The sequence below is a fragment of the Tauraco erythrolophus genome, chromosome 11 (assembly GCF_009769465.1).
Source record: "Tauraco erythrolophus isolate bTauEry1 chromosome 11, bTauEry1.pri, whole genome shotgun sequence".
In the NCBI taxonomy this organism is placed as follows: domain Eukaryota; kingdom Metazoa; phylum Chordata; class Aves; order Musophagiformes; family Musophagidae; genus Tauraco; species Tauraco erythrolophus.
Genome location: NC_141475.1, coordinates 24,521,277 through 24,544,056, shown reverse-complemented (window position 1 = coordinate 24,544,056; position 22,780 = coordinate 24,521,277). Strand labels below are relative to the sequence as shown.

Here is a 22,780-nt window from a genome sequence, read left to right as displayed (position 1 = left end):
GTTCCAGTGCTTCACCACCCTCAGAGTGAAGAATTTCTTCCTTATATCTAATCTAAATTTGCCCTCTTCCAGTTTAAAGCCATTTCAAGGTTTGATTGAGACACGGACTAGTTTTGAATCACAGTATTTGGGACACTTGGATTCGGGGTGTGGGGATGGACACGGGGACAGCACTGCTGTGTGCACCAAGTGCCTTTGTGCTGAACGGGCCATGGAAACGCTGTGTGATGGGACTAGCATCCCTGGATCCACCTCTGAGCTACTCCCTTGAAAGCGGTTTGTCCATCTCCGTTTCGTGCCTACCTACCCATCTGTCCCTCTGGCTCAGCTGTTACTTCTCAGGTGGTTCAAAGAAAAAAACACACACGCTAAGAAAGTGCCAAAAATGTAAGAGTGGCATCCCACCGCTGCAGCCGTTGGGTGGACATTCCCCGGGGACAACGTGTCTTGTCCCGTTATGCGGCTCCTTCCACCTCTCAACACCCTCCCAGTTTGGCACATCTCCCACTCCACTGCCTCCGCTGGTGCGGCCGGTGCTGGGAGATCAACCGGTGCTGGGGGATTGGCTGGCATTCATCAGAGCGAGACCTGACCGGTGGAGCCAGGATGGGCCACCAGTGTGTTTGGTTCAGGGTCAACGGCAATCGCAGAGCGTGTCCCGAGGACCAGAGGTGAGCAGGGGGGCGGTGGAGGACCTGGGGAGGACGGGACAGGATGGGGGAGCCGCGGGGACCCTTCCTCATCAACCGGGTGGCGCGGCACCCTGCTGCCCACCCCGCTACTCGGGTGAGTAGTCCAACTCATCGTTGGCAATGAGGGCCTCCGACGGCGGTTTGTGCCTGCCTTTGCTTTTCGACCTGCTACTCGTCCGATGGCTTTCCTTTGCTCCCGCCATTTGCTGGTATGAGAAGCCCTTGTCCTCGGAGGGACCCCAGCCTGGGTAGCCCTCATCCTCAGCAGCATAGGAGAAGCCGTCATCCACAGAGAAGGGGTCGACATCCACGTCGTAGCGCTGGTAGGTGCTCTGGTGGAGGGCCTCCTCCCGGGCACTGATTTCCAGCGTGCTGTTCCACATCCCGTATCCAAAGTAGATGAGCAGACCTGCGGCGGGCAAGAGGGTAAGGGTTGGATGCCGGCCACTTGCACTGGCCCCGTGATCCCAGCTAAAACATCGCTATGAACATGTCATGCCCTTAACTGGCACCTGCCCCCCAAAACCCACGTTGCGGGGGTTGGAAATCCAGCCCAACGTCCTCCCACCCAACGCTGGGCTGCGTGAGGGTTAAGTGTATCTAAACATACCTGCATTTTTTAAGCCAGTGTATTTTGTAGTTGATGTCTGCTCTTCAAACCCATTGAGTTTGTGTTTTCGGGCCGCCAGCTGTGACCCGAGGGCTGTGAGTTTTAAACATCAGCTGGGATCACTGCCAGCCACGTGACTGTACCATCTGCAGCTTCCATGGGACAGCAGTTCCCAGCAGACGTGTGGAGGCTCCCAAGAGCCAACAACTGCATCTCCATCCTGTTACTCTCCCAGCTACCCTTTTCTCTCCGGAGCTTTCTTATGCTCAGTCTCTCTCCTACTGGTGCTTGCAGCCACGCGTGCCCCAGGGTTGTCAGGATGAGTGTGTTTGGTATTAAAACAGCTCTGAAATCCTGTCTTCCTCCCTTCAGGAGTTTTATTTCATCTTCTCCCTCTAGCCCTACCTGATCTCACCTTCCTGCACCAAGGCTTTCCCTGGATATCTAATTTCCAGTGGATCAGATCATGGGATTAATCTACCCCAGATGTGCATAGAGAAACCCAGGCTTCTCCACTTGCCGTGGATTGGCCACAGGGGACTGTTCATGAAGTTAAATCCAGAGTCTGTGTGGCAGGACCGCACATCCCTGCCACAAAAACAAATGGGATGTGTCTCCCCAATAGGTGAACAGGTGTGGATGGGGTTGGTGGCCATCACACCCTAATGGAGAGGCTTAATTGACTCGTTGCCTTTGCTGGCAGCTGAAGAGGTATTAGATGTATCCACAGGAGAAAGTATTTAATCGTAGCAGATTAAATTGATGCTTTGGAGTCGCTTTCCTTTCACTAGAAGGGCTTTCCCCAGGTCTGCAGATTCACCTATTGCCTTTGAGGGTTGAATAAAGCATGAGCACATCTTTTTGAGCCCAAAGGATGCACATGGCAGCTACTGATCAATAGCTTGGCTTGGGGTTGGGGGACTCTCAGAGATGGAGCTTTGCTATGGGACCTCAGTCACACAGGACTGACTCAGGGCAATTGCTGTCCTCACCCTGAAGCAAAAGAGAGAATGGCAAAATGGAGGAAAAAAGGTGGTAGCAACCTCCTGCTGAAGGATGGAAACTATGAGACTACTCTAAACTTCTGAGATGCCACAGGGAGATCAAAGGTCTGTTCATGTAATCTCCTGGTTCTGCCAACTGAAGTCAAACATCTACAAACATCAGGACGCACCTGAGAAAAGCATGAAGGCTGGTGAACCCAGTGTGGTGGCCCGTGCCTGCCCACCCCTCCTCCAGGAGAAGCAATTCCTGTCTTTATGGGAGGTGCCAGCTGACCATGACCTTTGCATCAATCCTCATTCTCTTTCCCCACCACTTTCTCCCTCTCAACCCAGGACCCTGCTCCCGCAGGGGAGTGCTGCTGGTGGGATACTTGGCCAGGGATGGTCCTTTTGGGTGCTAGCACCATGCTCAGGGTCTGTTGTCTGCCACTGGGGCTCCTGTGGTCTGCTGCAATATATATGTTTACCCATAGGGTTATTATTTCTCTGTAAAGAGTCCTTGGCTTTTGATATTGTCTTGTTGCTTCATTTCTCTCTAGTCCAGAATCGGGAGCCTTCAGGAGGAGCTATGAAAGCTGCTCTTTTTCTCTTTGGTTTGTGGAGTAAGAGGGTTGCAATGTAAAGCAAGGGAAACTACGGACATGCCAGGCTCCTGGCCATGCACCAGGAAGCATAAACTTGGCAAAAAACGGTCCACGAGAGAGCCTGTGAGTCCTGAGATCCCCCTGCCACAAAGCTAAGGACTTAGACAAAGAAAAGGAGATACAGTCCAACTCTCACAGGGCTGTTGGGGCTGGGCAGCTCTGGGTTTTGCAAATGCAGTGCTGAGATTTCGGTGTGGGCTGCTGAAGAGCTCAAGTGGGTGAAATAGCAAAAATTTCTGTAGGAAACCTGCCTGCAAGGCAATTTCCAGAACCCACCTACTTTGCCTCAAAAGACTCATCAAAACAGTCACCTTTGGAAGGAGCAGTTTACTTCCATCAAACTGACATTTTCTGGAGGTGTAATTTTCCATTTAGCTGTAGTTCGAGGGCTCGATTAACCGAGGTTTCTAAGAACTTCAAGATGACAAGGGGCAAATGCAAAGAACGGGGTATGAAGAAGCATCAGCCTAAGCACTCTAATTAGGGAAGTTATTATTAACATCCTTTCAAAAGAATGTCAGTTAAAATATTAAAATAAATGAATCTGGGACTCACCCACAAAACACCAGACAGCAAATCGGATCCATGTGACAGTGGAGAGCTTCAGCATGAGATAGATATTCACCAGCATAGCAAAGGCAGGGACGAAGGGCAGGCAAGGTGCCATATAGGGCAGCTTCTTGGGGTTTTCTGGCTGCTGCAAGATCACAAACACCAGCACAACGATGAGCAGGATCATCAGCACAACAAGGAGGACGGCCCACCAGCTCTGCTCGTAGATGTAGTCTGCCCCGAAAATGATGAAGGAGCAGAAGATGAACATCAGGACGAAGAGTAGGAGCACACAGGTGGTGACCGTGTGGCCAGTGGCTGCCGTGGGGCGGTCCATTTTCCCCGGCAGTCCAAGATGGATCCTCATCGTGTAGTAGCGAGGGCCGATCAACTTCTTCAGCTTGATGAGGTAGATGTTCTCAGACTCATCCGCCTCTATCCCTGAGGTCATGTCAACCGTGCCATAATTGGGATGATTCACGTTGTAGGTGGATTTATCGGATTTCCCAATTAGCATCTCATTATCCCCCAGCGACGGCAGATTTTTTGCCCCGCACGTGTTGGTCGGTGGGCCAGAGAACTCTTCTCCTTCACTCCCCGGGGAGCAAGCTTCCTTCTCGCAGTCGGCCAGGATGCCTTCCTTCTTCTTGGTGTGCTCCTCAGAGAGGAATTTGACGAAGCCGTCGATGTCGCTCTCGGGCTGGTATCGGAGGAGCAGGACGCAGACGGAGACCAGCGTGTAGGCGAGCAGCGTGCCGATGGACATCATTTCTATCAGATCCCGCAGGCTGACCAGCAAGGAGAGCAATGCTGCGAGGAATCCAGAGACGATACAAGCCACTACGGGAGTTTCCGTGTAGGAACTGATGTGGGACAAAAATCTGGAATGCGAAACAGTCACGAAAAGTTAAAATTGCAGATCACAGTGATTCCCTGTCACAATAACCCTTACCCAGCTGGAGGGGCCAGGCTCGGAGCTGGGAACCCTTCAGCTCTTACTGGTTTTTGGACCTTAGACTCCAGACAGCTCGAGATTGGAAATACTGAGGTCAGATCTGGATTTAGATCTGGGTCTAACCAGCTCCGTGCAGTCTGAAATGGCCACTGGGATACTCACAAGTGCCAAGATTTTATGCACATCAGCTGCTCTCCTTTGCAAGTAACTCTTGGGTTAAACACATCCTCCCGTGAGCTGAGTCTGTAGGTACCAGAGCCAAAAGAGAAACTTCTGCATAGATCTCTCCTGACTTTTTTCCCCCAGGATTTTGCTTTGGTGTGTGCCCCGTTCTGCAAGCACTGAATCTGTGTGTGCCTGCTGCTCCCTGCAGCGATGGCACCAGGCTGTCTGGGTGCAGGACAGTCCCCGTCCCTCCCAGACACTTCACCTTTGGGTCCCAGTGGGGCAAAAATAAATGCCAGCATGGGCATGACTGACCTGAAGAGCAGCCCATCACCAGCCATGGCGTAAATGACTCTCGGCATTGGGAAGAGGGAGCCCAGCAAGCTGACGGTGAGGCCGGCCACAGACCCGATGGCAACGATGAACTTGGCTGCGTAGAAGCCATGGGCCACAAACATCTCCATCAGCGGGGACTCCGTGTCGATGGCATCGTATGGCACCATCAGTGTGAGGATGATGCTCACCTGGGGAAGGCGAGAGGAGCAGGACACGGGTGTCAGCAGCAGCTCTGGGGACTGCTGGGGACTCACAGTGTGTGGGGAATGCTTCTCAAGGGTTGAAACCCAAAAAATGTCAAGTCTGATTGGGATCGTAGCCCTACGTCCCCTGTGGAGGGGATGTAAAGTGCTGGAGGTAAGGTCTGCACGCGCTTTGCTGTGGGGTGGTTAATCCAGGGAACTGCAGGGCCTCAGTCTCTGCCATCTGAAGGCAAGAAAGTGACACCTTGAACCTCGCTGTGGCGGTGGTGCAGGGGGGTGGTGGGACTTGGTGGGGTTAGTAACGCTCCATCAGCCACGTTCCTGTGCAAGCACAGCACCGCTGGAGTCACACACTTCCCATGGGACAGCCCCAAACCCAAGATGGCATCGCCTGGGGGAACAGGTCTTATTTGAGTCAAAGAGAAACTTGTTTCAAGGAAAGCTCACCATGCTGCAGTAGAGGCAGTGGGTGAGTTTCCTTGAAACGCTCAGATCAATATTTTTTCTCCTTCACGACTCAATTTTGCTCTTTTACAGGGAAAATCCCTGAGTACAGACATGCATTTATTGGGGTGCTGAGCAGCTGGACATTGCTGCTACCACATCTCTTGCATGGCCATCCCTGCCCATCTTCCCCTTCACTTGGACCCTCTCCCACATCTCCGGCAGAGGTAGTGTTGCTTTTCCCAAAAAACGTGGAAAAAGGTTGCTGCAATGCTGCTGCTCCTTCAGCTTTGCTGCACTTCTGGATGCAAAAATAGCTGCGGATGGGGATGAGGCATGGGGGAAAAAACAGCTGCCACCATCTCCCTGCAGCCGGCAGAGGGATCTCGGCAGGGTGACGGGGCCTGGGGACAAAGCGGGCTGGGGACGAGGGGAGCCTCAGCAGGACCTGCAGTCACACGGAAACACAGCTGATGTCTCAGTTCCCATCAAAGAAAGGGCCCTTGTTGGAGGGTCAGACTGGCACCCTGGCTCATGGGGAGGGGAGCCGCGCAGATGCTCAGAAGGGACATGCTATATATATGTATATAAAATATATATAAGCTTACCTATATATTTATGTACATTTACTTATGTACAGCTAGTACTTACGGACACATATGCTGTCAAGCACGTGACGAGCGACGCCGTGATGGCGTAAGGGATGGAGGTGTTGGGACTCTTTGCTTCTTCTCCCGTGGTGGCGATGATGTCGAAGCCGATGAAGGCGTAGAAACACGTGGCGGCCCCTTTGAGCACCTGCATGGAGGAGTGAGCGTCTGAGTGCCAGGAGGGAAGCTGGCACCCGGCCGGAGAGAGGGAACCGAGCGAAAATGAAGGAGCCCCTCCTCCCTTGTTGGAGCTAAAGGGTGAGTGGGGCGGATCGGCGGGTGCGCGTGTTGAGTTGGGTGCTCCCATCTGAGGACTAACCCTGGGAACACCCAGTGATCTGGGCTAGGGAGAAGATTTCAATGTGTGGCCCCAGTCACTGGAGGCATCTGGTGGTTCACTGCAAACCTGTGCCCACACAGTGCCCGAAATCTGCTGGTAGATCCCGGCAGCAACAGAGAAGACAATTAACTGATTTCAGGTTTGCTTTCACAACACTCCACCCCAAATCCGTTTATATTAGTCGGGATTGGGAGCATGTTTACACATTCCATCTTAGCAAGATGTCTCCTGTGGCAGCGAGATCCGCTAGCAGAGGAAGCAGAAGAGAGCAGCACCGGTCAGATGTATGCTGCTTTCCAAACAACCTCAGTTTTCCTTGGAAGCTGCAGACAGGTTAGGAGCACACGTTGGAGCACTTGGACTAGGAATTATTTGTACTGTTTAGTTATTTTTTTAATGTGATTTTTTTTTTAAATATACAATAGCAGCAAGGACATTCGTAGGGAAGAAAGGCTGAAGCAGGCTAAAGAGCATGGCTGTAACGAGTGAGATGATTTGCAGCTGTAAAACTCTCGCATACATCTAGCAAGGCAGCTGGATACCATGTGTCCATCACATCTCTGCCATCTCCACTGTCTAGTTACCATCTAGCAGACAGGAAAATTCACCTATTTCAGAGGACTGCCTGTAATTACCTTTTTTAATTATCCCCTGTGCTCCTGAGGATCTCGTGCTTGTGCTGTGGTGGATTTATTTTTACAAACAATTTGGGAGACAACCAATCAGCTGAATGAAAATGATGGGAAGACCCTAATGATTATGATGGGCTTCCGAAACGTATCTTTTAAAACTAGGTGGGTTTTTTTTTTTCCAGAAGATATTTGGTGGGCTGAATTAGAGCAAACTGACTATTTTCTATTTGCTCTTTTTTATTCTTTTTGTATGGCACAAAAAGCCAAGCACAATCCAAAGGTAAGCACGACCTCTGCTCTCAAACGGGCCTCAGTGTTCTTCTCCTCACAGTTGCTCTCTGGCAGAGAGGTATTGATTTACTGAAGGGAGGTGCAGGGACTGTATGGCAGTTTGGGACCCTTTCAGTAATCAAGACTCTTGGTTTACTTTACTTTCTTGCTTATTTTTTCTGCACAAAACCCCGATGGAGTCGAGCAGTGTAAATCTGAGAAACTATCTTGGGTTTAGGCCAGACGAGATATTTTCAGTCTCTGTTCATCCTTGGATAAAAACCAGTGCAAGCAAGCTAAAAAAGCCAAATATGTCCAAATTCTCAGTAAGCTTTGAGGGAACATCCATAAAATAAGTACTGGCAGGTGGCATTATGAAGTGCTCAAAACAAATGCTTGAGAACATTGTTGTTGAAAACCAGCCAACACAAGTATCTTCCCCTTTGTAGAGGCTGAGCCAGCTCCTCCTGAGCACCCTGTCTCAGATGGCCACTGCATTTTGCTCCATCACCTGGCAAGTAGTGGCATTTCCTGGTGTCTACTTTCACGTGGAGTTTGGTTCTCCAGGAGAACGTTTTGGAAAAGTTATGAGTTTATTCTAAGAGCTGGCAGGAGATAGGGGCAAAGTGTTGCCATACTCTTTGAGTTTGGTGGAGGGAGGAGGTCTGGATGCAAGACTGCAGTGGTAGAAGTTGGAGGTCCCTGGCCAAAGCGCAAGTGGGTTTGGCAGGGTTGAGATTTGGAGAGTGCCGCGGAAGTAGGGTGCATACACCACGAGCAAAGCGCAGCTCATGGCAGGTGGGTGGCACCACCCAGGTGCTGCGTGTCCCTCCATGTGCCCAGGACTTACCCCCGGCCATCCAAACGGCAGGAATTTCCCTTCAGACCAGTTGTCACCTTTGACGTAGAAGAGACCAGCAATCATGATGAAGATCCAGACAGCCAGGTTAATGACGTTGAGCACGTTGTTCAACCCCACGGAGTTCTTCACCCCCATGGCCACGATGATGGTGACAATGACAGCAATGACCAGAGCAAGCAGGTCAGGGTATGACTCCTCTCCTTTCCCTGGTAAGAGAAAAGAGGTCTGTAACCCTCCATCCATAGCTGTGGATAGCATCTACAGAAACTCTGTGGGGGCTTTTAAGAAGGCTTTTCAGACCCTGAAGCTTTGCAGAACTCCTTGATCTCATTGCAAAGGTGGTCTCCAGATGCCCCTGTCTCCGCTAGCTAAAGCTGTTTGATTAATCTTGATGCCTCAGGACACTGTTGGGAGGGCAGCAAACAAATGATCAGGCCCCAGTTTGCATAACATGTATCTGCCAAGTACTAATTAAAGATCAACCAAACATAAAGTTTTCATGACACAGGTATGGGACAGGGAGCTGTTTTACTTACTGGTAGGAACCATGGACTATTGCTGGAACTGCTGGTCATACACGACCACCATAGCCCTGGGTTTCTATGAGGCAGTTCTGCAGACACTAGCTTGTACTCACTAACAAGGAGCTCAAAGTATCGTGCATCCCATCCCCCCGAATCCCGCCTGCGAACCAGATTGAAAAGGCAAAGTACCAGAAGCAGACGGATGGTAAATAATGAATGAAGCCTAATATCCATGTCTGACTTCTGACGAGCTTCCAATTACTTTTCAGGCCCTAATTAGCTACGCACGGCGTGACACACCTAACCCGTTCAGCGTCCCAACGCTGTTGATCATCCAGCGGCTGATGGTGTGGTTGGCCAGCGAGTCAAACATGCTGCTGAGCGCACTGGCGCCCGCCGCCGTGCCGATCAGGTACTCCAGGATGAGGTTCCAGCCGATGAAGAACGCCACGAATTCTCCCACCGTCACGTAGCTGTAGGTGTAGGCAGAGCCCGTGGTCTTGGGGACCCGCACGCCAAACTCAGCGTAGCAAACGCCTGTTCAGAAAAATATGAAGCAACACAAGGAAAACGTGCTTGGAGAAGGAAAATTAAAACTACCTTGGTCCCACCTGCCTGGAGGTGCCAGGAGCTGTAGTCAACATCAGGAGGAGCCCAGAGACATTGCAGAGGGCCATGGTGACCCTCTTTTCCCAAGCGCTTGGCTTCAAAAGCAGCCCATTTTCCTGTTAAAATCAAGCTGTGATGGATTTGTTTTGAGGATACACAGTTCAAACTACCCGAATCTTTAAGCCTTTTGTAGAAGAGCCTTCTCACAGGTGTGTGCCCCTGATGTGGGACCTTGCAGCATGGCCAGCTGCAGCCCCTCCAGAGACACAACTGAAGCTGGAGGGAAACCCAGGCCCACGGAGCAGAACTGGGCAGTGCTGGTGGTGTGGTCCTTGGAGCTCTGTCTCCCTGCAGTAGCTTTGATGGTGACAGATACTTCTTCTCCATCCAACAGTGACAACACGATACGATTTTTTAAGAATGTTTCTCTCAAATGTTTTATTTGCAGCATCAATATATTGACAAGCTGTCAGTGCTTTTGCCTGCAGAAAACATCACAGCCCTGGGAAAGGTGATCGCCATGAGACCTGCCAGAGGACAGCGTTTGGGCACAGGGAGGTCATGGATGGTTGTAGCCATTGCATGGTACCCTGGTCCAGTGCTGCCCAGCCTCGTCCTAGAGCAAGATGCCACAGGAGGGCTCACACAAGGCTACGCCTCTTCCTGCCCAACTGTGCAATCTCCAAAAGTTTATCTTAGGTTTTTGCCATGCAGATCCAGGCACGAGCACTGTCCTGATCATCCCTGCTCAAATCCCATACAAGAGGGGTTTGAAGACATCTTATGTAGACAACATAAGTTATTTTAACACTCAGAAATGTTACATATAAGTCTCAACCTGAAGAATACTTGCAAAACTAACTTTGTAGAAGGAGAAAAGAAAAGCAAAAACAAGTATTTAACTGAAACTGTTTGGGAGAAGACTTCTGTGGACTTTAATTTCCAAACTCCTTGTGTACTTACTACGTCAGGATACTTTTGAATAAAAACCTGATCCTGACACATTGCTGTCTTAAAGCAGCCATTAGCTTTTAGGTAAAAGGAATGGATGGATTTGGTCACAAATTCCCCAGATATCAGTCAGAACAAGTGCTGGAAGGCCAAGCTGCATCCTACATGTTTAACACTGGTGAAGGCCCTGCCCCAAGGACTCCAGCTCAGCTTGTACGGGTTAACGGGTTAGGGTTATTATCACCACTGTGTAAACATGTAGTAACTGTTGAGTTCTTTATCAACTACTTGTCTCTATTTAGAAGATAGTAATTGCCTTCAAAATTGCAATCAGTTCAGCGTAGAGAGAGGAATGTATAATTCACAAAAACGTTATGAGGTCACTGCTCTTACTGTAAGTGCAGTTTTCACCCAGTACAAACACAGAATTATTGAATCCCTAAGCTGAGTTTGGTGGTGCTGCTTTTCTTGGCATTGGAGGATTTTTGTATTCCGTTCACTGTTTGGCTTGCGTGCATGATGCTGGCAGTGTTTTTCAATAGGACTCTTCAAAACTTGATTTCTGTAAAGCAGACGCAACTGCAGGAGCAGCATGACACCCCCGTCACCCAGCCCTACAGACAGTCATTACTCAAAGCTGATGAAAAATGCATGCACTCGGCAAAGGTAAGACGTTCACAGATAACTACAGGCCTGAATGATTTATGAACCAGGTGCTCTGATGGGGACAAGTATCTAGTTTCTCTCTTCGATGGCCTTAAAAATCCCCGCACTTCCCTCACTGCTTAAAAAGGAAGATAATATCATAATTTATTAGGGTGCAGAATTTATCTGGGTGCAGATAATATCATAGTGTATTAGGGTGCAGATTTTATCTCACTAATCTCTGCTGCATCAGTAGTGTGTTATTGTTATTGTTGTTGTTGTTGTTGTTGTTGTTGTTGTTGTTGTTGTTATTATTATTATTATTTATTATTATTATTATACAACTGCATATTAAAGCTGTGTTACTCAGTTGGTCCTCAGCAGCCCCAGCTATTCGGCACCTCACACCCCGGTACCCGGTGAGATGCAGCTCTCCCGCTGCCCCGCGCAGCCAGCCCAGCTCCAGGAGCGCAGGCAGAGGCTGGGCACATTCTCCGCACCATGACTCTTTGAATTTGGAGACAGATGTGGTTTTTTTCTCCCCAATCAAGAGTGATTGCAAGTTTCTGCAGAAAACAAACCAACACAGTGGTTGTTTGGAAGAATAGTCTTTTTACAGAAAACTATTTCTTTTTCCTTGAGTATCAGCTACATGGTGTAATTGGCATGGCAGTCATTACACTGGTGTAATTATCCAGTCATTGACATTATTCAGAAGGACACAAACACAGCTGAGTGGTTTGGTCCATGACATCGTCCCTTCCAAGATCCCATCTACAAAACCCCATTTTTCAGATTTAGTTGACCTCTCCGTTCTCATTTGGGGTAGGAGGCGAGGCGCCCAGCAGCCTTCCATACAGTGCATGTATACAGGTTAGATGGTTTTGTCTTAGGGGTGGCTTGAGGTCACACTGGGCATCCTGACCTGCCCGCTGGGGACTTCTGCTGGTGAGCGGTGCCTCGGCGGGGCAGGAGGAGGGACCACGAAGTCCCTGCTGGCTTCAACCTTGAACTCCAGCACAGCAACAGCCGCTGGGCAGCACAACTGGTGGCACAAGGAACTGGTGTCAACCCCTCAGCAAAGTGCATCCTCTTGGCTGCTGTCTTGCTTTTGCTGTGCTGGGGCAGAGGTGGTCGTGGTGTGGATGCCAATCGTCCCACTGCCGCCTGGCACGAGATTATACAGGGAATGTGAGGCATCCCACACAGTACTGGCACGATGGGAGTGATGTTTCAGGTGAAACAAGCCTTTGAGGTGGGACCTTTCAGCAGCACTGGAGGTAACACCAAGAAATTCAGAGGGAATCATTCTTCATTAACCAAAAGCAGCCAATTTATCAAGGCAAGCATATGGCAAAATCCTATTTTCAGCAAGCCACTGAGCCTGTCCATTGTGTTTCACAGTCACAGTGTGCAGATATATAAAAGGCAGCTCCATAAAGAAAGCTTCCTTAGGAAAAGGACTCCCATCTCTCCAGTGCTGCCCAAACAGCTCATGATCAGCTGCAGCTGGAGCTGGAGCCCCTCATCCTGGCCCTTGTCCTGCAGCCAGGCAGCACCTGTGGCACATGCTCAGCTCTCCCCTGCTCCGTCGTGTGCCTGGCTGTTGTTGAGCCTGCTCCTGCATGGGTACCAGGTAAGAGCATGGCAATGTGCTCCAAAACTGCATGGCTTGGTGCTTGAAATCCCCAACAAGGGTGGTTGGGGTTGGAGAGCAGTTCCCATGGGAGAGAGAGTCTTTTCTTTCATTGCACAACAGAGGAGACTGTCCCACACTGATATTCATCATGGGGGAGGACCTGACCCTTGCCTGAACTCACAATAAGGGGTTTGCACGATGCAATCAACCAGGCTGTTACTTTGGGAAAGGAGATTCCCCAAAGGGACAAGCAACGGCTGGTGGAAAAGGCTGTAGACAGGGTGATGGGGTTGGGGAAGATGCAAACTGCTGATTTTTGCCAAGAAGGGGTTTTGGTTAGACATGGGGGTGAGAGCGGGGAAACCTGGGTTGCAGCTGATGGAGGGAGCCTGTGGGGTCCCTGCGCTGGAGGCTTTGTGGAGGGAAGCTGGGCAAGTGTTTCTGTTTGAGAGCTGAATAAAAGGCCTTCCGGTGAGAGGAGAAAGGAGATTGACTTAATTGAATTGATCAGTTTAATCAATTATTGTATGTCTGTATGCACCCTGATGGACCACATGTTGCCTAAACCTAGGGGAAGGCATAACTGGAATTTGTTGAGTAGATGAAATCAGAAAAATCCCTATCTGAAACCGGGCTAAACAGCACAGAGGGATTTCCCACCAGCAGGACCTGCCTGGTAGGGCTTCCCCGTGGCTGTCTCCCAGCGGAGCTGAATGGCTTTCTGGAAGGGGCTTTTTTAGCCAAAACCCTCCTGGGCTTGCTTTGCAGGCAGAGGGATCTGACTCGGTGATCTGTGACACACCAAGAGAGAGTGGTGATCTAGTGGTCCATCTGGCCTTAAAACTGTGAAAAGCTCCTTAAAGTCCAGCCATGCACACCTGCCCGAGCTCAGTGCCCGGCACACTGCGAGCAACTGTGATGCCAGAGCTGAAATCATGTCTCCGATGAGCCGGTCTGGCTCCCCAACCCTCGCTTGGTTTTACTTGCCAAAACCGTGTTGCTGTTATAAACAACAGCAGCGTCAATGATGAAGGGAGGAAGCGGCCAAGGAGACTATCAAAACACTGCATCCTTCCCAAAACACTTTCCCAGGGCTGCAAAAGCAAGAGGAGATGAAAGCTGAGCAGGAAGCAGTGCAGGCTCCCATGGGCAAAGGTGGGAGGAGCTCCCTGCTGCGGGGCAGGGCTCGTGTCTGGGGTGAAAAAAGCCCCTTTTGGAGAACAGTGTGTTTTTGTTAGATGAGACCCACCCAAGCTCCGTTTGCTTTTGGTTTGCATCATGGCCAGGAAAACCCTCGCAGAGGAGAGAAAGCAGGCAGTGGGAAAGGATCAAGACATTGATGCTGCCTACCACTCTGAGGGTGGTGAGGCACTGGAACAGGTTGCCCAGAGAAGCTGTGGATGCCCCATCCCTGGAAGTGCTCAAGGCCAGGTTGGATGAGGCTTTGAGCAACCTGGTGTAGTGGAGGGTGTCCCTGCCCATGGCAGGGGGGTTGCAACTAGATGATCTTTGAGGACCCTTCCAAGCCAAACCATTCTGTGATTTGTTGTGTTGGGATCTCAAACAAGCATCAGATCTCATTGCATGCTCTCAGCTCTTGTTCTGGGCTGAACCAGTGGTAAATGTGTCCAAGCTGCCTTGTCACTGGGGAGTGAGAGAGGCAGGACAGTCTGTGTGGTCCCTAGCCAGCATCACTGGGCTCTTTCCCTGGCACGGCTTTGGAGAGACCATGATGCTCCTCCTTGTGCTGTGCCAGGGTTGTGTCTCAGGGATGTAGGGGGTTTAAACTCACATGCGCTTTAGCCAGATTTCCATAGGGCAGGACTGCAACCTCTAGGGAAAGAGCATGATGTGCTTCCTCCTTCCCCTACTGAAATCCAGAGGCTTGAAAAGCTGAGCTGGGTCATTTTGCTGTGTTTGCTGTTCCTGTTTTCTATCAAAGCCCTTTGCCATTTACTCAGGTTTCCTTATCTAACCCGTGGATAAAAGCAGGATACCAGACTGACACAGCATGCGAAGTTCTCTGAGCAGGGAGAGCGGGAACATCACATCATCGTGTTAGCACTGATCTGGAAAGGACAAATGCCAGCAGTACTGGCTTCATGTGGAAACCGCAGCTCGAGCCATATGCTCAGCTGGGTTCCTACGGAGGAGATGAAATTCACCGTCTTTTCACTAAAATACATAATTCCTATCTCTGCGCGCTTTTGTTTGTTGCGTTCTTTGTTTGGAAATTCAAAGACTGATCCTGCGTGAATACGAGCCAATAAAATCAACTCCAAAACTACTTGAGGAATTGTTTAACTGTTAGCAATGTCCACAGCGAAAGCAGATGGCCCCGGTGCTACCCAAGCACCGGTATCCTTCCTGTTGAAACAAGGGGTCCCACAAGCCACGTCGAGCTGTTGCTCCAACGCTGTGACTTGGCCGTGCTCTCTCCCTGGCACATGCACCGCAAAACTCTCACTGGTGTTTTAAAACGTATCGACACACAGGTTCTGTCCTTGGGGAAGCCATCAGCAGCTCATCAGGGGTAATTATGGTTGGGGTGCTGGCTCCCATGGGTCCTGACAGGTGTCCACACATGAATGGAGCCAGAGGATGCACGAGATGGCACGTTACTCAAAAACCCACCCACGCGACTCACCTGACAAGATGGAAGCGACAGCGGCGATGATGAAGGAAACGATGACCCCAGGCCCCGCCATCTCCTTGGCCACCAGGCCGGACACCACGTACATGCCGGTGCCCACGCAGCTCCCGACGCCGAGGGAGATGAGGTCGAGGGTGGTGAGGACCTTGGCCAGCCTGGCGCCCTGGGCAGCAGCGGTCCCTGTGCCCTCCAGCATGGACTCCACGGGCTTGGTGCGCAGGACGCGGGCGCGCAGGGCATGGCCTGCTGCCCCCCACGGCACCCGCCGCGGGTCCAGGCGTGAGAAGAAGCTGCTCATGGCTGGTGCTGGGCTCCACGAAGGTGGGTCACAGATGGTTTCGGCAGTGCCCACTCAGGGCTGCGGCTTCATCTCCCTCCTGTGGTGGTGGGCTGGCTGCGGGAGAGAAGAACACAGTTTTTAACTGCAATAGCAAAGAGAGAAGGATCTGCTCCGCGTGGAGGAACCAAAAGAAGCCTCCAAGCCAGTTTCTGGCGGGGTCCAGCACTGGGAGAGCCTGGGAGCCAAGCTTTCACTAATGCTGCTGCTCCAGAGAAATCTCCTTTTTCCATCCCAATTATTTTGTACAACAGAGATGCTCTGCCCCTCTTTATGTCTGGCTGTTATTTGAGTCCCCGTTATTAATACAGCCCCATAAGCAGAGGGAACCTGATTCCCTCCGAGTGCCCATTACGCGGCTTAATTGCTGCCAAAAGCAATGATGCCATGTGTAACCATGAGGTGCTGATGGCCACCGTGGCCATGGTTTTGGGTGGGTTTTGGTTGGGACTAAGCTTGGCCGCACCGCAGCGTGTCCCGGCAGCGAAGATGCTCCTGTTGGTGCCACGTGGCAGCTGACCATTGCCATGCCCGGCCACGTGGGACCTTCTGCAGGACATTGATGTTCTCCACCTGTGCTGCAGAAAAAGAGCGACTGGAACCATAGCTTTGTTCCTGTAACCAGTGCGTTGAGACCGCTGCCTGCCTGTGCCAAGCTGCAGCCGGCTGTGGGGCTTGATCACCATGAATTAGCCCTTATAGGGGACATTGACTGATTTTTTTTTAATGCTATAGAAGTTGAGCCTTACAACTCTCTAGCTATACCAGTTGGTTGTTGGAGTTTTTTTGCATGCTACCATCATCCTGCTGAGTCCTAAAGGGGAGAGTTTTAAAGGGTGCTGCTTGTTCAGGTCCCAGTGAATCACACGGCAAAGACAGTCCTTGGTGTGCTTTCGTCATTCAGTTTATCACTTTGTTTTTGTTGTTATTTAAATACTGGTTTAGGAGTACTTTTTTTTTTTTTTTTTTAAATTAAGAGATGCAGGGTTTCTGGTGTAACCGCAACATGCTTTGGGGTCTGACTTCTACATAATTAAGGCAAGCTTGGGAGAGAAGCTCAGCAGAAGCAGCACTGGCCCCGCTGTCCACTGGAGAGCGAGTGGCCGACAGCGCGGTCAGCTGCAGCCGTGCCTAAATACTGCTGAACTACCCTGCCTGAACCCATCTACTCTGATTTTCTTAAAAATCACGACATTATCTTGGTTTCCCTTTTCTCTGTGCTTTTTAATCTGAAGTTTTCAAGAAATATTCAGCAACTGCCATTTCCCTCCCTCCCTTTTTGCTGTTCTTTAGCCAACCGTGTAGTTCTCAGGCGAGCTCCTAACACCAGCAGCACTGACTTCCCAGTGGCACATGATGACTTCTTGACTTTTAGAAAAATAAAAAGAATTGACAAACTCTGCATGCTAATATCTGCAAACAGGAAAAATAGTTTATTAAATATGAATTTTAACCTGGCAGCTTCTTTCCTTTTCATACAGAATTTTTTTTTTTTTTAATTGCCTTGAAGACAAACCAATTATTTTTCCATCTTTACATCCAAAACAAATTACATTGTTTCTACCAGGCAGCCTTGCGTTCCTGGAGTTACTAAATTAAAACACAGCATTCATTTCATGTTTTGGTTGATCACTGTTCAAATTATGCTGTTTTTTTTTTTTTTTTTTTCACCTCCAGCAACCACAAGCTGAAAGGCTGGATGTTCTAGTGAAAAATAATAATAAGGAAAAACTGTTACTGCTCTTGATCAAATGTGCATCTTTGGCTTGAGAATAAAAACTGGATTTGTCTTTCGGGTTGCTCAAGGAGTCAGACAGTTTGCGGCATGGGCTGGATCTCAGGTTAGGTTTTATTTTCTGGTTTAAAAGTAGGTTTGTGTTGGAAAGGGGCAGCTGAGCCAGAGCTCAGCAGGTCTGCGCCAGCTGGGATGAAGCAGAGCGGTCCTCGGGGTAGCATGCCCATGTGCTGGCACCTCCAGTGTAGCTCTGCTTCACCAGAGCTGTGTTTCAGCCACAGGGAAAATAACTCCTCTAATCAGTGATCACCTCCCAAAATTCATCCTCCTTTTATCCAAAGCACAGCACCTCTGAAGCACAGGCTGGCAAAGAGGTCTTGCTGCACTTCACCCAACCACTTCCCGTCCTTTATTTACCTATTTTCCTTACTGGGACTTCATGGATGCTCCTAGTTTGAAAGGTTGAGATTTCTATGCTTAGGTTTGCACCAAATTGACTTAAACTAGCCAAGAAGTCGAGCAGAAGTATCCGTCTGGTTTTTGAACTGTTACAATTTAAACACTCTTATCTCTGCATGGTTTTCTCACATAGCTTGTACTGTAAGAACATATAGAATCATAGAATGGTTTGCGGTGGAAGGGACCTTAAAGGTCATCTAGTCCCAATCGCCCTGCCATGGGCAGGGACACCATCTTTCCCAAGTGAGCCTATCCTTGGTTTACTCATGGCAAAAACTCTTCAGAAGGTGAAAATGATAGACACTGAAGAGTCAGCTCTTAACTCTTGTTAGGGAAAGCATAACGAGAATCAACAGCTGAAAGTTGAGGCTGGACAAATAGAAGTTGGATGATTAACTATAGGAAGAGATGAGCACTGGGAGGAGTGGATTTGTGTCTCTTAATGTCTTTATACCATTTCTGGATGCTTTTTTGGAGACTGTGCTTGTCACAGAGGAGCCGCTGAGCCACCAGAAGAGATAGGATGGCGTAGGATGGAGATGCCAAGGCTGAAGGCTGGTCCTTGGTCCCATGACCAGCTTTGTGCTTTGGCATGGGAAGGCCTGACCTGTGTTTTAAGGGGTGTTAGGGCTGATGTGGCTGGAGCCCAGCAATTTTTCATCATCTTGTCTGTGATGTCCGTGAGTGGCTGATGACGGGTTTGGGAAGGGCAATGTATGCTCAGGTCTCTCTGGGAGGATCCACATCCACATTGGAAAAATTAGTGCATCCCCCAAACTGAAGAGAGTTGAGTGTGACTGATTCACACAGAACAGTTCACTCTCAGGGCACAAAATTGACTTTCTCTCTTTTTGAAAGGACCTTAAGGGAAGACATGGCAGTCTTGTCCAGGAATAACTTTTAACTGCTAAAATAATGAAAAACTTAAATATTTTAAATGGTTCAAATTTAAAGCAGGCACTGGCTGGTGGATCTGTGATGTGCCCAGATTTAGGCTGCTGAGCTGTTCCAGCTGCCTGGGGCTGGGCTGGGACCGTGTCCTCCTGCATGGCTGCTCATTGCCATGGGGCAGCCCAACGTAGCCCTGCAATTCGTATGGCCCGTCCTAAGTCACCAAGGAAATAAAGAAGCCTCCAAAACATCTGAAATTAAATAACTCTATAATTGCCACCATATTCAATTAAAGCGATCATTCAAAACTATTCCAGATGTCTCCGCGAAATCAGCATATTGTAGCTTAGAAAACAACCTTTCACTCCACTTAAAGCTGTAAAAAAATATCTCATGGGGCACAGACGGCTCGTTTCTGCTCTGCTCCACTAACCCTGCCTAGCTAGGAGTAGACAGTGAGAGGGAAGGAGAGTTTTTATTTGTGGTTTCTACCTTTTCTCTTCATCATGAACCTGGGAAGCTCAAGGGAGCTGTGGCTTGGAGGAGGCCAGCCCGATTTGGGGAGCTGCAGCCGCGTTTTGGCGCTGCGCAGCTCTCCATCATCAGGCAGCCTGGGTCGGCGTTCCCCGGCTGCCACCTCGCCGGCTGGCGCTTCCTGCTGCCACCGAACGCTTGTTAGCAACCGCTGTTTGTACCGAAACACTCTTCTTCATTAGGGTAAATTAACTAAAACAGCAATCAAGTCAGAAGGAGAAGCCTAGGTATTTACAGGCATGGATCTTCCTTAGCATCTGGGTCAGAATTATTCCCGGTGTAAAGGGGCTTTCTGCCAGCTTCCCCGTGCCCATGCAATGTCCCCCTTGGCATCGCCCGTCCTCATCACCCCCCTGCAGCTCCAGCCACGGGAGCTTCCCAAAACCTCATCTGTGCTTTGGGATGGCTTATTTGATTTTTCTGTTAATGACTCCCCTCTATCCAGGAGTCCACAGGGGTATCCTTACGCAAAGCCCTCTTAAAAAATGCTGGGGACACAAGAAGAAACAGAACATCGGAGGTGATAAATGAAAAAAGGGAGCTCCCGTCGGTGCATTGATGGGAGGCCAGGCAGGGCACTCATGAAGAGGAAAGAGTTGGTTTTCATGGCCCCCAGAAGTAATTATTATAGAGAAAAACTTGCTGCTGCCCTGGCAGCAGCTGGGTCAGCGCAGCCCCAGCCCTGGCACGGGGGACGGTGGCAAACAGTTTGCTGCAGGGGTTTTTATGGGGAAAGCCTCTTCCTCCCCACCCAGGGAAGACGTGCCCCAGAAACGTGGGATCAAAGCAGGTTCCTCTCAAGCCCCGAGGACCTCAGAAATAGCAAGGCAGATGTTTACAGTGCAGGAGCAACAGCCCTCAGACCCCCTGCCCACTCCGCAGAGGGGCCGCGTGCACAGCTGGATACAGCATCGCCCCGGCAAAAGGGAATCCCAAAGGCTTGAGGGGACATGAGAGGTGGCTCCTGGCAGCAAACCTGCTGCAATCCCAGATGAAGGACAAGAGAAAGAAACACGCTAGCCTGCTTTCCCTGCTCCCTCTCTCCTTTTTTTTGTTTTTTAATTACCAGCTTGGTAATGGTGAGGCGGACTTGTACGAAGAGACAGGAGATCCTGAATTTCATTACAGCTCCTACAGCAGGCACCAAAATGACGTCAGCGGTGTGATGCGGCGTGGCGGGAGTCAGGCAGCAGCTCGGTGGCCGCCGACCAGAGGGATGCCTTCTGCCCGGGCCGCTCGCACGTTAGTGTTTTCATTGCGGACGCCATTCCATTTGGAGTTCGATGTGGTTGTTTTTACAGTGTCGGTCCCCAGCTGGGCTGCCACTGTAAAAGCTGGCTCTGGTTCTGGCTCTGGCTCCGTCGCCAGCCCTTCTTAAAGGGATTTAAAAGCCAGGCACAGAGCCGAGAGCGAGGGCTGGTCCCTGCCGGTCCCGGCATCGTTCACGTGGGTCCAGCTTCAGCGATCTGGCCTTGTGCCTTTGCTGTTAATTTTGGGCTCTTTTTATTTTTAATCTTTCCATTTTTACCTCTGCTTGAGCAATTCAAGTAGAGCTGTGCTTGATTTAAAGCAAAATTCTTGCTAAATTAAACTAGTGATGTATTTCAGGTTTCAGGCCAACTTTCTATGTTGCATCAACCAAAAAATGCATTCAGGGATATTTTTTTTATTCTTTTTTTTTTGCGTCTTCACAGCAAAATGGAAGCAGAAGGGTTGAACAGCACTTTTCTATGTTACTTCCATCTGTGTTATTTAAGTGCTTTACCAATGTTTGCAGGCTAAACATCATTATCTTCTTTTGCCAAATAAGCAAAATAAAAGAAAAACATTGAACTTGACCAAAGACATAAAGCAAAGGTGCCACCATGCCCCCAGGAACGTTTAAACTTTATATTCTAGTCTCTAGTGCAAGAAAGAGTCAAAAAAAACTAGACATGTAATCCTGTAAAATAATTTGCAAGTACATAGACATTAATCTTTTTGTCCCTCTCCAGCTTTCAGAGGGGTGATAGGGTGTGCCAGTTTAACCACTGTCATTTCTGGGGAGAGACTGGGCTGCCTGAATAACTGGGGAAAAGGCAGAGGGAGAAGGATGGGAGAGATGCTAAAGCTCCTTTTTGTCTTGCAGCTGGTTGGTCCCATTTTCTAAGCTAAATGGCTAATCCAGTATTTGAGCATTGACCTTTGAGCAGTGTGTCCGTGAAGGTGAGCAAGGGGGAGGTGGAGGTGGCTGAGCACTCATCTTCCTGCAGGGATGAGGAACAGGTGGGAGCTGAAGTAACATATTCAGAGGCGAAACTGGAGCCAGTCGCAGTGAAGGTCAGCAGATCCCTTGATATTGGGTTTTTCTAAACTTTGTCAGGGTTAATTACATGCCAACATCACAAGCAGTTGGTCCAAGCTATGAAGGTCTCTAGGGATCCTCTGGAGCATCAGGCTAGCGAGTGACAGCTCTGGGGCAGGAGGAATTAGTGTTTTCCTCCTTCCTAGAAGCTGGATGCCTTTGGAGGTAGCACCTATAAACCCTACAGGGGATGAAAACCCAACTGCACTGTTCGCCCTTTCCAAGATGCACCCTGCAGGTGCATCCCCTTCCCTTAGACAGTAAATCCACCTCCTCAAGACATCAGGCTTTCTGCTATCCTTCTCCCTTGTGCCTGTAGAAAGCAGTTGTATGCCTGGCATTTTGGTTTTCCACTTGTTTTCTGCCCTTTTCAAATGGGTACCTGTGATTCTTCAGGGTCCAGAGTGGTGTAGGACCTAGAGCAGGGTACTTAGGACCTATACAACAGTCTGTAAGTGAGGCAATATGCATGAAGTGCTCCATTTGTGTTTGCAAAAAAAGCTATTTAATCATGAGGGGAAAAAAAAGAGACAATTACAGAAAAGAGGTATAATCAATTTGCACGTTTTCAAAAAGGTCTAGTTTGTCATTACTGTCTTGAGATGGCAAAGTAAAAGCCTTAAAAAATGTGATGTTACTGCTAATGCAGGGAAACGACAAATCGATAGATGGGTGAGCTGAGCAGGAGATGGGGAACCAGGAACTTCTTGGAACTGCTCTGACAGGCTTGCTCTATGAGAGTGATGAAACCACATGAAATTAGTAAATTTGCTTCTCCGTCAGTAAAATGGCGAAAGTAGCAACCGTACAGAAGTGCACGAGGGGTTAATTCAGTTGGGTTTTCTAAGGAAGTGGAAGAGAAACCATGCTAAATCCTATAAACTCTCCTCTAGCTGTATCTTGTTGAAAACAATGTTACTTTTGCACCTGCTCATGGTCATCTGCAGAAGGACTCTTGGGGCTCTGTGCACCTTCAAGCCCTCCTTTGTGGCGGCCGCGTAATCCTGCGTTTGAAGTGCAGACTGACAGCGATGCTCAGAGCTGGCAGATACGGCCTCCTCCATCCTTTTACAGCCACCACCCACAGCAGAGCTGGGTAA

At 49.6% G+C, this 22,780-nt stretch overlaps 1 protein-coding gene across 1 annotated transcript; it reads right to left on the bottom strand.

Annotated features, from left to right (window-relative positions):
- Positions 1–778: 778 nt before the first annotated feature.
- Positions 779–15,678, bottom strand: SLC7A14 (solute carrier family 7 member 14). The gene is made up of 7 exons (XM_009981562.2): positions 15,375–15,678; positions 9,184–9,420; positions 8,348–8,565; positions 6,257–6,403; positions 4,938–5,146; positions 3,506–4,383; positions 779–1,101 (listed from the first exon to the last, which is right to left on the bottom strand). Exons 1-7 carry the CDS (start codon positions 15,676–15,678, stop codon positions 779–781), a joined length of 2,316 nt encoding a protein of 771 aa, XP_009979864.2.
- Between the last annotated feature and the right edge of the window lie 7,102 nt (positions 15,679–22,780).

Excerpts from the sequence above, each read along its gene's own strand:
- SLC7A14 (XM_009981562.2), bottom strand. The coding sequence starts at position 15,678 with ATGAGCAGCTTCTTCTCACGCCTGGACCCGCGGCGGGTGCCGTGGGGG. Across the intron at positions 8,566-9,183 it reads TGGGACGCTGAACGGGTTAG|GGAAAGGAGAGGAGTCATAC; the intron begins GTGTGTCACGCC and ends TTCTCTTACCAG. Across the intron at positions 1,102-3,505 it reads TGCTGTCTGGTGTTTTGTGG|GTCTGCTCATCTACTTTGGA; the intron begins GTGAGTCCCAGA and ends TGCCCGCCGCAG.